General features: G+C 36.3%; 1 protein-coding gene across 3 annotated transcripts in view; it reads right to left on the reverse strand.

The window, feature by feature from the left end:
- The window catches only part of Rims1 (regulating synaptic membrane exocytosis 1), a 434,736-nt gene that overhangs the window by 206,894 nt on the left and 212,926 nt on the right, over positions 1 to 14,916 (reverse strand). For all 3 annotated transcript variants that reach the window (XM_055606030.1, XM_055606022.1, XM_055606016.1), the window contains exon 6: positions 1,601 to 1,938. In XM_055606030.1, coding sequence (XP_055462005.1) covers positions 1,601 to 1,938 — 338 coding nt within the window. The remainder of the gene's footprint in view (positions 1 to 1,600; positions 1,939 to 14,916) is intronic.

Consider the following 14,916-nt stretch of genomic DNA (forward strand, 5'->3'; position numbering starts at 1 on the left):
GTTCATGCTGAGTGTAAAGCATCAGCCTGCCTCTGTACTCCCGGGCCTTTTATGTAGGTTTTCACCACAAGCCAGACTTGATTCTTTTCTTTTTATAGCTCTACCATCTTTGTCATATCTAAAGGCACGGTCTTCTGCTCAGTCCCAAGTTACATCTTTAATAATTTTGTCTCCTAACAAACTACATTTCGCCACCAAGTGAGCTTCATTATGTGGTCTCTAAGGTACTCTACAGTACTGATAACCTTTCCATTGTCTTTCAAAATAATTCTTCACACTCTCCTGCTCTCTCCTACTACTGTCTGTCTCCCCTCTAACATCTGGGTTTCTTACCATGCATAAATCAAAAGCCATTTCCCTTGTTTCCAGAGCTCACAGAATACTTATGTATTTTCTTACATTGATTAATCACTCAGCATCTTGACTAATTGCCTAGGTGTCTGTCTTCTCTAGGATATTATTTCCCCATAGTGTAAAGAAAAAAAAATTAAAAGGATATGTCCTCATCATTTCTATGCCCTCTGGTTCCAGGCACTGAGTTTAATTATAGCAGCTTCTTAATGAGTGCTGGCTGCAATCACAGCCATATTCAGTTAGGTAGGCACCACATGCTGTCCTGGGACCTTGTGCAGGACCTCGGCATGGCCCTGCCAAGTGTGTTATCACTGCCTACGACTGCAATCCAGACCCTCTTTACTTTGAAGTCACCATGACTGGAGAGTGCTGCTTACCTAGTGATATAAACAGGGTTACACAAACAGAAGCAATCAAACTTGGTCCAGATCCCCCCCCCCCCAGTCAGGCTCACATACCAAGAGCCCCACAAAAACACATCGTACTTCATCTTTGACATCTCTGTTTTGAAGTGAACAGCATCAACTCAAATAAATGAATGGATAAATAGACGATTGAAATAGTTGATGTACATCATCTGATCATACTATCCCTTGCTTATATCGTTGGTGGCTTTCCATTATGCCTAGGGAAAAAAAATCTCTGAAATTTACGCCTTTTCCTCACTCCCTTGGCAGCTATGCCATATACATTCTTACTCTACGACTTGTATCCTTTAGAAAAACCCCAAACAGAACAGCTCCCTTCAGGCCACAGGCCTCCAGATACCCACAGCATCATTTTTCACTTCACTTGATAAATTTCTCCTTGCTTTTGGAGGGCAGATTGAAAGAAATGTACTCAGACAAGGAGTCTCTGGTGTGTTCCCACCGTGCCTTCCAATAGGTCAGGTTCTGCATCAGAGTTTCGAAGAACACACTTCTTAGTAAAGTGCTCATTCTATAAACAGTGTTTCCAGGAGCTTTTCTCATCTCAAAGTTAGAAATTTGTAACGCGAATGATCGCCTTAACTTTCACTGGCATCTACTCAGAATGTGAAAGACAGGCTTCCCAACACAGCTCTCTTATTATATGACATATTTTAGAAGCTGACAAAAAAAATATCTCAGGCTTGTTGCTGCCTTGAATATGGTCCCTAGGAAGTAGTACTTCGACACACTCCTCCAAACAGATGTTGGGCTCTTGATAACCCGAGTGCTTTCCAGCAAGCCCTCAGCTTTTGTTTACAGTGTTATTGAATCATTACCTTTCCCTTGGTGGCTCGCTTCTCGACCTTGATGCCTGCTTCTGTTCAGGTCCCAAGGCTGGCTGTGAGGGCTCAGCCCCTTTGCTCCTGTCCAGGGGTGCACCAGAGGAAGCAGTATCCTGGGAAGAGGCAGCTGCTGTACTCAAGGGCGTCTGAGACCTTGACCGTTCTTGGAGTCTTGCTCTCTTTTCTCTTGGCACCTCGGAGCCAGCACCTGTAGCTGTGTCACTCAGAGTCCCATCTTGACTGGGCTGCTGAGGGCCACTTCCAAAGAACCACGCTCCGGATTTCGTTAAGATTTCTTGTTGCTTTCGACATAAATTGCATACCCACATAACCTATTTGGAGAAGAGAAAGAGCAATATAAACTTACTCCATTATTTAGAAATACTTTACTTTTAACATATTAAAATTTATCATGCAAAAGAATATCTTTATATGTACCTTTTAATTTTCTTATGAACATTTTTTTAAACAATTCACAGTTGAAGATATCAGTGCCTGAGCTTAAGGAGTGCCTCTGAACGAGAAGAGTAGAATATTTTTCTCACTTATCTTTAATTTAATGATTCTGAATTTCATTTTGCAATGTCTGTCATATTTTGTCTAATTAACTCTGAAGTCTCATTAAAATATCTGTTAGCATACATGCTCAAGGTGAGACAGATAATTGATCAGAAATTATCGTAAAGAGCTCTAGAATCAATATTTCTGTGCATCAACCTCAGCATCTCAAAGGATTGTATAATGTCTGCCTACTCTGCAATATCTATTATTAAAGTCATTCATGAAAGTTATTCACATAGAAAAAAGTCCAGAGTAAAAGAAAAGGCCAACTTGTATATTTCCTCTGTTTTCTTAGCAACTGATTAATCTCAAGCTTTCATTATTGTATGGTATACGTGGCGTAATTTTTCATACACGTATTTGCTAGAACAAGGCATTGGAGGCTGGATTTAGTAATAGATGACAACAAAATGTAAGGTTTTTTTAAGAAAAGAATTTTAGAAGATTTAGTAGCATACCTATTGATAAATAATCAAATATCAATAATGATAAACATAATTTACTACTCTTAATGACATTTAAAATCAATAACAAGGACCAATCCTAATTAAAAATAATAAAGAATAAAAGCAATGACTAGCACTAAAAACAAAGATAGATGATGGTATACCCAGGAGCCGTCTTTCTGAATACGTGACATAAAACTAGGTAAACAATTCATTGCATAAGCGTGTACCAGAATAGAATACACGGTAATTTCAATTTAAAACAGAAGCCAAGTGAGACTGTATATGGCAACCTGTAGCCTCATCAAAGTCACTCAGAAGTCCTGATTCTACAAAGAAATTAAGAACAACATAAAAAGGGACACAACCCAGAACCAGTACTCCTATGACAATTTCCGACGCCCTCAGCCTCACTCTCAGGATGTAGGAGGGATGTGCTTGCTCTTATTGTTGCCTTAGCTGAGAAGACACCAATAAGACCTGAAATCACGTGGTTCAAGAAAACTGATGAGAAATTTTTCTCACTTTACATCAACTAAGTAAATTCTAGGTGAGATTATCTTAGACTTGTAATAAGCAATTCATTGCCAATCATTAAGAATGGGCCTTTTTTTTTTTTTAAGAAAATAAAACGTCTCAAAGCCATGTTGACAGACAAATATGCACCAGTGGCAAAACAAAGAAAGAACTTCACTCCAGTGGAGCTCCTGAAACAAGTTTAATTGAGGTTACTTACAGGAGGTGAGTGAAGGGTTACTAAAAGGAACATGAGCAATTTATGGGCAACTACAACACTGAAGAAAAGGTCTGCCCATAAATGTTGCCTGTACCTAGAAATCCTTGCAAGTAGGCCAGGGTCTAGTGAGCTCACTCATACCATCCACAAAATATCTATCAGTCTTTGGGGTGATGGAAGGGCCCCCTGACCCATTCTTTTCCATGACAAAGGGCACAACCTTGTGCAGGTCTCCTGCAGAAAATCACATCTGCTGACAGCTCAAGAAGGCCAAGGCCAAGGCCACACCATGCCCAGAATATCGTGTGCCACAACATTCTTACATTTACTGGTAATGGTACTACTGAGGTAATTCACCACAATGAGGTCTGGAAATCTGGAAATATTATGTTAGTAGAAGTATTTACTTATAAAAATCTGGTTGAATTATTTATTGTAATCAAAAATAAGTTTGTGGACTTAAAATATGTGTTTTTATATTTTTACTATTTACTTTAATTTGGTACTTAAAAATATCACTCTAGTGTTTTGAAGATCTGAACAAAAGTTGATGAATTTTCCTTATACTGCTGAATTCTTTACATATCTACCTTTCTTTCTGTGAAGGATGCAGTGAAGTGGATATTGGGGATAAACTATCAAGTCAATATTTCACTATATTGAAAAAAATTAATCACATAGTAGGACTATTAATAGATGGAAACGAATAATTTCTTGGTTTTTTTCCACTGGGAAAGGGGCTGTATTTTCCAAATCTGTTGCTCTTTCACTGTTCCATTTCCATAGTTTTATTTTCTCCATTTGAAAATGTTTAAACAATATGGGTGAATTATGATGAAAATATAATTTAGAATGTTTCTTTTTAATGAAAAGGACACTTTCAATTTCACTTACTCACCAAGAGTATTTTGGTTTAATTTTATATACAATTTAAAATACATTAAATTCTAATGTAATTGTATATATTATTTTATTATTAATGCAACATAAGTATGTTCATGTGATTCTAAATGATTCTACAACATTTAATACTTATTAAATAGAAAGGAGGCACATCATTTGACTTCCCACTAAACTCCTTATATTTTCTCACATGAAGCAGAATTCTACGTAAAAACTTTTGATCAAATTCTTTTTAAACTTAAGGCTAGTTTTTAACCAGTTACCTGGTGAAACGTAATACACGTTAAAGGTTTTCTTACTACAAATACTAGTGATAGTTTTGTTTTAAATTTTTGCAAATCTATTTTCCAAAGGTGGTGCGCAGAATTTCTGGCTTTAGAATTTCAGCACTTTAGTTATACCCACTATTTAGAATCCTACAAATATTCCTAGTTTAAAACAACAGTGAAATTCTATTTAAATAATTGTAAATAAAGTCACAGAGCCATGCACCACAAGAAGAAACCTGAAGTAAGGTGTTGCTTATTAAGAGTTATATAACCTAGAACCTCTGCCCAAATATAGGCCATCGCAGCTCAGTATCCAAGTGGGTTCCCTAGTTAGGGAAACAGGGAACTGTCTCACACATGAACTCAATGGCTGGCTCTTTGACCTCCCCCCGCCTCCACCTGAGGGAGGAGGAGTCTTGCTAGGCCACAGAAGAGGGCATTGTAGCCAACTCTGAAGAGACCTGATAAACTAGGATCAGATGGAAGGGGAGCAGGACCTCACCCATCAGTGGACTTAGAGAGGTGTAGGAAGGAGATGAGGGAGGGAGAATGGGATTGGGAGGGAATGAGGAAGGGGGCTATAGCTGGGATACAGAGTTAATAAACTGTAATTAACAAAAAAATAATAAAGAAAAAAGTATAGAAGCTTTCCAAGAAAAAAAAAAAAGAGTTACTCAGTAAACAGAAAAGCCTGGTGAGCTGAAAGGGCTTCTTAGCAAGAACAGAGCTTGAGGCTGGAGAGATGTCTCAGGAGTTAAAAGCACTGACTGCTCTTCTAGAGGATGGAGTGTGGTCCCCAGCTCCACAGGGAAGCCCAGAACCACCCTAACTCCAGTTCCAGGGCATCCATATACTCAGAGACCATATCCTGGTTTCTAAGGGTGCTTTATTCACATGGTGTATAGAAGCATGTGCAGGCATAAGGCTTACACACGTTAAAAAAAAAAAAAAGGAATTCTTAAAAATGAAAAGTCAATTTTAGAACACAGTGATGTCTAGGTTTGAAAGGGCAGCTGCTATGGCCGGACCAAGGTGAGATGTAAAATCAAAGCAGAATAATGTCCAGTCTGTTAGTCTCTGTGTCTAGAATTATTTTGTACCTTAGCTTTTATTGTACAGGCTCACCTTTAGTTTCATTCACCACACAGATGGCTGTTTTGTATTTTTTTTCCCTTGATCTATCATCACTGATTTGGATGTTTGACAGGAATAGAAATTTTTACTTATGATTTCTATGATGTTCACTCTCTCCACAAGACTGATAATTAGTTGTCATGGTTATTTCAATAGTTGCGCACTGTAATTGCTTTTAAAGTCACGGGGGCAGGATAAGAGACAATTACTTTACTCTGCAGAGGTATAAACTTGTATCTGCACCTGCCAATTATATCACGCTAATTAGCTTACATTAAAAAGATTCAAAGTCTATATAATTTTAATTCTGCTTTAAACAGACCACCTATTGCTACGTCTGCAAATGTCATAAATGTGGTTCTGCTCATGTTTGTATCAACGTCTAAAATTTACATTATCCTGAATCTATGTTGATCAGACAAATTAAGAGGCAACAATATCACCATGAATGACGAAGGAAGCAGGCCCCAGGGTATGCCTGGACCATCTCCCAATCCCCTCACTAAACTTCCTAGGACAGACTGGATCACTCTGTGCTTCAGGTTCCTCACTTGTAAAAATATGGATAACCATGATAGAAATGGTTTTCCAAGGCTGGTGAAATGGCGCAATGGCTGAAGGTGCTTGCCGCCAAGCCCGATGGCCCCAGTTAGATCATCCAGTACCACGAGGCAGAAAGAGTTCGGCAAGTTGTCCTCTGACCACCACAGCTACCCAACTCCATTAAACTAGCACGTACCCACCCAAACACCCATGGTCAATAAATAAGTGAATAGATAAATAGATAAGGTGTTCTCTTCTTCAACCTCCGTGAAAAATGAAATAAAACATACAGCTGGCATGAAACACAGTGACTTTTATGTTATTTAGAATGTGGACATGTGCCACAGATTTATCTTCAAATTTTTGCACTCTGGAATGCTCCGTGCTCTGCCCATCAGTAAATAATTTTTGGATATCAGTTAAATGTTAGGCTTTACTACCGGCACTGGATATACAGTCGTGAACACGGACAAAATCCTTCCTGAGGACTTATGTTCCATTAAAAGAAGACAGGGAGAACCAAAACAATCAGCAGAGGAATACAGAAGTGCAAGTGAATAGAGAAAGGGCAAAGGGCATTCGGTGAGGTGAGGGTTTAAATTTAAAACTGGTTGATCAGAGAACGCTGATCAGTAATACTAAACTATGTTTATAATGGGGGGAACAGCTCAGGCTACAAACACAGCCAGGGAACTAACTACCGTGGGAAGAATTTGCAAGAAGAGCTGAAACAGGACAAGCAACAGGGTCTTGTAGCAAAGAGACAGTTTCAAACTGAAACAGGACAAGCAACAGGGTCTTGTAGCAAAGAGGCAGTTTCAAACTGAGGGAATTTTAGTGCAACAGACCTTTGATTTAATGAAGGAAATAATGAGGAGACTCTGTAGCCTTAGAGCAGAGCAGTGGTTTGATAGACCTCAGAATTCACCAGGGTTCCTCTGCTTGCAGGAGTGAGAATCAAATGGAAGGAATCAAATGTGAGGTCCTTGTAAACTGAATTTTGCAGTGCTATTTTTTTTTTTTTTGGCTTGTCTTTGACCAATATGCTTTTCTAACCTTTTGAGTTATTTTTTTTAATATCATTTTGTAGAAGGCATACAAATTTTTAACTTTTTTGTTTACTTTTAAAAATTATTCTCTCATATACTCAGATGGCAGTTCCCAGTGTCTCCACTCTTCCCAGTCTCTCCCCTCACCTGTCCCGTCCCCCGAGATCCACCTATCCCTCCTTTCCCTTCAGAAAAGGGCAGGCCTCCTAGGGATATCAACCAAATATGGCTATCAAGTTACAATAAGACTAGACACAACCCCTCCTATGAAGGCTGGACTCGGCGACCCAGCAGGAGAAAAAGGTCTCAAAAGCAGACAAGAGAGTCAGAGATAGCCCCTGTTTCCACTGTTAGTAGTCTCACGAAAACATCAGTGGATGAAACTTCAAAAAATCACCAATGTCCATCCCATTTGTCTTTCTAAGTAAGGATTGATCATCTTAACCTGGAACCTCCTTCTTTAATGCTTTCTAAAATGCAAAGGCAATTTTGTCTTCTTACATTATCTCTTCACATATCCCTAACTAAAATCTTCACTAACTCATATAAGTGATGTTACACAGGGATTAATGCTTGCACACTTAATTTTATACCCCAAAAAGATCCATGAGAAATGTAAACAGTCTACTTTTCACAACTCCTTAAAAATAAATGTATTATAGAGCATTTATATAATAAATGAATATTTGATTAACAAATAATACCCACACCTACTATGTAATCATAATTTCAGCTTTGTAAAAACAAACAAAATAGAAATTAAATAAGGAAAAATATGATTAAGCTTTTAATAGTATTTGCTGCTCAAACAGATTACTTTTCAGTATAAACCAATGTCTTAAAATCATTATCTCCTTCTTAATCAGCATATAAAATATACGAGTATGTCCCATTTCATTCCAAAAAATGGCTATTTGAACAACAGAAACTGCGGTCTCAAAATGTATAATGTAGACATAATTATGCTTTCCACAAAATGGACTCTTGTCCTACATTATCTGTCTCATCCACACAATAACCCAAGCCATTATGATGGATTGTAGGTTACTTAGTCTTTAACTATTCATCAGGTCTTTTTTTTATTTTTTAATAATTTTTATTTTTTATATTAGTCACAGGTTATTTATTTGTATCCCAGCCATAGCCCCATCCCTCATTCCCTCCCATTCCCATCCTCCCTCCCTCATCTCCTCCCTGCCCCTCTCTAAGTCCTCTTGTAGGGGAGATCCTCCTCCTCCATCTGACCCTAGTTTATCAGGTCTCATCAAGACTGGCTGTAATGTCCTCTGCTGTGGCCTAGCAAGGCTGCTCCTCCCTCGGGGAGGGGGGGAGGTGTCAAAGAGCCAGCCATTGAGTTCATGTCAGAGACAATCCCTCTTCCCCTTAATAAGGAAACCCCCTTGGATGCTGAGCTGTCATGGGCTACATCTGAGCAGGGGTTCTAGGTTATCTCCATGCATGGTCCTTGGTTGGAGAGTCAGTCTCAGGAAAGACCCCTGTGCCCAGATGTCATCAGGTCTTCTTAATTGTGACTCCTAAATACCATGACTCTCCCACACATCTCTACTGACAAAGCAGAAAAAAAAAATCATCTTTTCCAACAAGATTTCTGAAAAAAGTTTCTTAGTTGAGTATTTCACATGTCATTGTTGATTCAATAAATCCTGAATACCATTGCTAGAACTTACAAACTTGAAATCAGCTCCTCCCCCCCCACGCCACAATGATACTGGGGAATTGAACCTAGGGCCTCACATGTACTCCAAAGTATGACACTAATGAGATACAACCCAGCCCTTAAACTTGCTTTCTTGCTTAAACATGCATTTACAAATCTACAATAGTTCTTGCCAGTTCTTCCAACCTAATATGTTTCCATACATGGACACACACACACACACACATACACACACCCCACACATATTTTAGTTTCTGAATCTCATGCCAGGTGAAAAAAAATTTTTTTATCTATAGGACTCTTACTTTCAGCTTATTTCCAACATAATTATATGTACTTTGCAATTATTTATTTATTTTTGTATCTGGTGCAATACTTCATGTATGCGTTGATGCTATAAAACTTCCACATGAAAGTAGGCTTCTCAAAGACCTTCTCCTTTCTGTTTTCCCAGACCCAATCCATCAGTCTCCTCCCTAGCACTTGACTGTGCCTTTTTTGGGGGACTCTTTTCCTGCTGCTGGGTTGCTATGTCCAACTTTGATACGATAGCCTTTTCTTTATCCTATTACATTTTATTTTGTCGTGCTTGGTTGTTGTCATTCATAACAAGCCTGTTCTTTTCTAATGAGAGACAGAAAGGGGGTAGATCTGGAAGGGAAGGGAGGTAAGAAAAAACTGGGAGAAGTAAAGGGAGGAGAAACTATAACCAGAATATATTGTATTAGAAAATAATCTATTTTTAATTCAAAAAGTTCATATGTATTTTATCCCAATAGAAATTCATTACAAAGAAAAATTAATAACAGTATTGGCTATGTTTTTAGAATTATATTCTTAAAGCTTGATTACATTTTTGCTACTTTTAATGAAATTTATTTCTAATGTCAAAAAAGTATAATTTTTTATATTTGTTTTCAACTAAAGATATCAGAAAGTAAAGGAAACTACATAACTGAGAAATTTCAAAACACAAGCAAAAATGTTACCTATAAAAAGTCATATAAATGTTATTTTGACTAATTCATTATAATATTTACTAAACTGATAAATATCATGCTCTGCAATACATGTATGTATTAATTGCTAAAGCTAATCTTGTCATTTTTCTAACTTCCTCCTAGCAGCATCCTAGACTTGTAATTGAGCACACATGCAACTTTTGTACAGCACGCATGACCAAAATGCAATATTGTGCACGTGCAGGGCAAATGGAAGAGATGAACAAGAATTCAGGGTCCATGTTCAAGTCGCACGGAATACTCACACAGATAAGCCGGGCAAAATGATTAGGCAACAACAACAAAACAGCCTCACTTAGGAAAGGAAGCAATCCAGTCACATTTAAATGTGTCCAGGTCAAAACCTTTGCTTGAGTAATTAAAATACATTTTGATGTGGATCATAACAAATATAGTGTGCTGAAAGTGTTAACACGCGCTTGAAGCTCTTAGTGAGGAGTAGAGATTTGAACACTCTTTTAGAAGTGGAAGAGGTTGCGCTTCCTATTTTTTCTTAAACAGAATGTTCCTTTAATATTGATTTCATTTACTTTTAAGTATTTTCTAGGAAATGTTGCAAAAGAAACAATTACAGATAACACTGATATGAAAATTTAATATATATGAAAAGAATAATAAGGATAAGAGTGAAAATTGACAGTTACTTATAAATCAATATAACTAAGAAAAATCAGTGAAAAGAGAATGCTCTCTTTGCAGAGATTACCAAAACTGATGTAAATATTTCTTGATCAGGAAATAAAATTATCAAAAAGTGTGGCACTGCTACAGAATTAAAGTTTATTAAAAGCATAAAACAGAAAAAAATAAAGGAAACTTTTACCATCAGATTTAAGAGCATATATGAAACAGAAATTTCACAAAATTAAAATCTCAAGTATTGACATCAGAAGTAAAGTAACTGAATGGTTCTACATTGATTAACGATGTTGAGCCCATATTGAAAGGCTTACCTTACAATAAAAATTTCAACACCATATTTTTTTACAGGAAATTTTCATAAAATACATTTAAGAAATAAATGTAACCGATAATACATGATTTTTTGATTACACAAAAAAGAAAGAGGGATTTTTTTTTTCTATTGCTGAACTGTTTTTATTTGGTTAATTCTAAGACCAAAATCATGACATAAAAAAAATGTACAAAATTAAATTAAGGACTCTTTTTGATTCAGCACTGTAGAACTACATAAAATCATTATTCCACCATAGCAAAGTGAGATTGATCGTTGGGCACATTATTAAATATCAAAAGCTATATGAGATTCAGAGACATATAATATTTAGCAAACATGTATGCAAACTATTTGATAAAATCAAACACCTTTTAGTGATAAAAGCTCTCCAGAAAACAGAAAAGTCAACATCTTGCAAACATTTTCTAAATATGATATAAGGTGCTTTCAATAACTACTTCTGACAGAACAGTTAACCCAAGATTAGGAACAATGGAAGAATGTATTGTCTCAGCATGTCATGAGTCAATTTAGTAGTTACTGTAATAAATAAATACAGTAACTGTGGGATCCTGGTGGGTTGGTCACACTTCAGTGACAGCCACACATCCAAGAGTACAGAGCCAGAAAAACTCTGCTTTATGATTTTATTTATTTTTTTTAATAACAAGAGGATATAAAGTTGGGTGAGTAGAGAACTGGAGATGGATCTGGGAGGAGTTGGGCAAAGTGGTAAATATAACCAAAATATATTATACAAAATCTCAATGTATTAATACAAATGAGGGGGAAAGATCATTTGAAGCTTAATTTTTAACAATAAAAATTTAGAAAGAAACATTAAGGAGTTTCTGTCTTGTGTATAAAAAATTCTAAAAAATTTACAGAACACTATTGCAACTATTAAACGATTTTATGTATAAGTAAGATTCTAACTCAATATAAAATCCCAATTTTAATTCCATTCACTGATAACATATATAAAGGATTAATTTGTCATACAATTTATGTAAACTTGGAAATGCTAATAGTTCTAATAATTCAATATAATTATAAAATATTGCTAAGAAAAGTACATAAAGATTGCGGTGGAGGAACTGTGTCATTCCTAAACCCCTGCTGCATGGAGGAATTGGCCTAGTAGTTAGTTTAAAAGCCGTTTTAGAGAAAAAAATCTCTTAAAAATAAAATTAATTTCAGGACTTTCTCTCTTTCTCTCTCACTCATCTTCAAGCACAGAATAATAAAGCCCTGTGGGAACAGTGGGATGATGGCCAACTACAAAATAAGAAGAGATGCTTCTCCATAAACCAACCTGCTGGAACCTAGAAATTGGGTTTTCTAATCTTGAACACTATAAATATAGATATATAAACTATATAGATGGGAAAAGAAGTCATGAAGTATAAAACAGAGATAATCCTATGAAATATATGATAAATGATTAAAAGATTTAAGGTGTGTTACTGGAATCCTTGAAAGAACAACAGGCTATGAAATGGAGCAGTATCCAAGGGTATAGGTTTTCAGAACCATTCGCTAAGAACTCAGTAGGTTATGCCAGCACAGCTCATATGCTGAAGCCCTGATCTCCACTATGAAGGTATTGGGAGTTGGGGCTCTTAGGGGCAACTGGGTTAGATAAGTCATGTGGATGAAACTCCAAAAGTGTGACTAAAAGGAATCCAGAGTTTTCTCTCTGTGTGTGTTTGTCTGTCTCTGTCTCTCTCTCTCCCTGACTCTCTTTGTCTCTTTGGCATCCTGAAAAATCAGGATGCCTTCTCTCTTCCAACACTAAGTTGGCTCTCACGCTGACTCTGGAACTTTAGCCTCCAGTAATTACCTTTCAGAAATTACTATTTGTTATTAAAGACACCTAGTCTATGATGTTTTGTTACAACAGCCTAAATTAAGACAGAAACCAAAGAAACTATGCCACCAATCTAATAATTGTTGCAAACTTTAAAATCCAAACCCAAACAAACCAAAGCAAATAAAAAATACCTTGGTATATTCTAAAAATACCGCAAAACTGAGGACAAACTTCAAAATTACAGAGAAAAAAAAAATCCTTCCCAAGGGTTTATAGGGATGTGGACAACAGACTACTTGACAAACAAACAAACAAACAACAACAACAAAAACAGCTGAGAAAAGAGTTGAGCTATACTTTGGTGATAAAGCAAAATGAACATCAATGGAAAATATCCCTTAAACACAAAGTTATGTTAATTCAACCAAAGAGTGAATGACACAAGCAAAACCATAGACAAGGAAGTACTAAACAGCTTTTAAGAAGAAAGAAAAAGACCAAGCAGATACTACAAAAAGAAACCACAGTAAGAATTGGTAAGTTGAAATGAATATTAATGATAAATAAAAATAAAGTATTTATCATAAAGAATAAATCACAGTACAATAAGAGGTTAGAGAATATAAATTGATGCACCATAGAGTTCTTATATCTTCCAGGAAGTAGTAAATATATTCGTACATTAAACATTAATCATATAAGAATTTATGAATAACAAAAGAATAGCAAAAGAATGTATTATTGACATGCTAATGGAGACATAAGATGATAAAATAATTGTTTCAAAAGAAAGTAATAAAAAAGCTCAAAATGTAAAGTACAATAGTAAATTTAAACACAAATAGTGCCACTTCACAAGATGCAAGCAAGTGAAATGTCCAATTATTGAAAAGTCACACTGGATCTTAAAAAAATTAATTTGTAACTAATACAAAAAAAACCCACACAACATGTGCATATTGATGGGATATGATGTTGCTATTTTCTTAAATGTATATGTTACATAAACTTGATACCCGATAAAGCATACCCATCTCTTCATTTATCATTTCTTCATGGTCAAACAAAACTGCATTCTTCTAACTTTTTGAATGTAGAGTAACTGTTGTCTATACTTACATTCCTATAGAAGAGCGCACAAGAACTGATCCTTACCTATCAATCAACCCTTCTCCAGCCTTCCTCTCTCTGGCTCTGGGTAGCCTGTACTTACCTCTATCTTAATTCCTATGAACTGGGAATTTTAGGATTCCACATATCAGTGAGACAATATCACATTTATCTTTCTCTGTCTGGCTTATATCACTTAACTTAATGACTTCTGGCTCCAATCAAGTTGTTAAATATGACAGAATGTCATCATTTTATAGATGAAAATGTTTCTCATATAACACATTGCTTTCAGGAGTTCATATGGGATGGACACTATGGCCATTCTCATTAGTTAACTATTGACAGTCACACAGCTGTGAAAATGGCAATGCAGATATCTTTACCAAGGCCATTCTTTTTCCTTTGAATATATTCCCAGTTCCAGGACTGCTGAATAGTGTTCTTTACATTAGTTATACTAATTTACAGTTCTATTTGTAATCTAAAAGGGTTCCCCTTGTCTATAATATCATCAGCATGTTCTAATGCTTTCTGGTTAAAAAGCTATTGTGACTATGAGTCTCAGTGTCTCCTTCAATATGCTGATGGGTAGAGTATTTCAGAGCTCCTATGTGGAAGGCCCCTGTCCTGTTCTTTGTCTTCTCCTACTTCTGATGTCTATCCTATTTGCCCTTCTGAGTGAGGTTTCAGTCTCTTCCCTAGGGTCCTCTTTGTTGTTTATCTTCTTTAGAACTATAGATTTCAGTATGTTTAGCCTATATTATATGTCTAATATCCACTTATAAGTGAGTACATACCATATGTGTCTTTCTGCTTCGGGGTTACCTCACTCAGGATGATCTTTTCTAGTTCCCACCATTTGCCTGCAAATTTCATTATTTCCTTATTTTTAATTGCTGATTAGTGTTCCAATGTGTAAATGTACCACAATTTCTGTATCAATTCTCCAGTTGAGGGACATCTAAGTTGTTTCCAGATTATGGTTATTATGAATAACGCTGCTATGAATATAGCCAAACTTTGGACAGAGTTCAGAAAACTTGATGGAAGAAGAGAGAGAGAAAAAAAAAAAACCTGGAGGGGGG

Source organism: Psammomys obesus, unplaced genomic scaffold, assembly GCF_907164565.1.
Source record: "Psammomys obesus unplaced genomic scaffold, mPsaObe1.curated_primary_1811, whole genome shotgun sequence".
Lineage (NCBI taxonomy): Eukaryota > Metazoa > Chordata > Mammalia > Rodentia > Muridae > Psammomys > Psammomys obesus.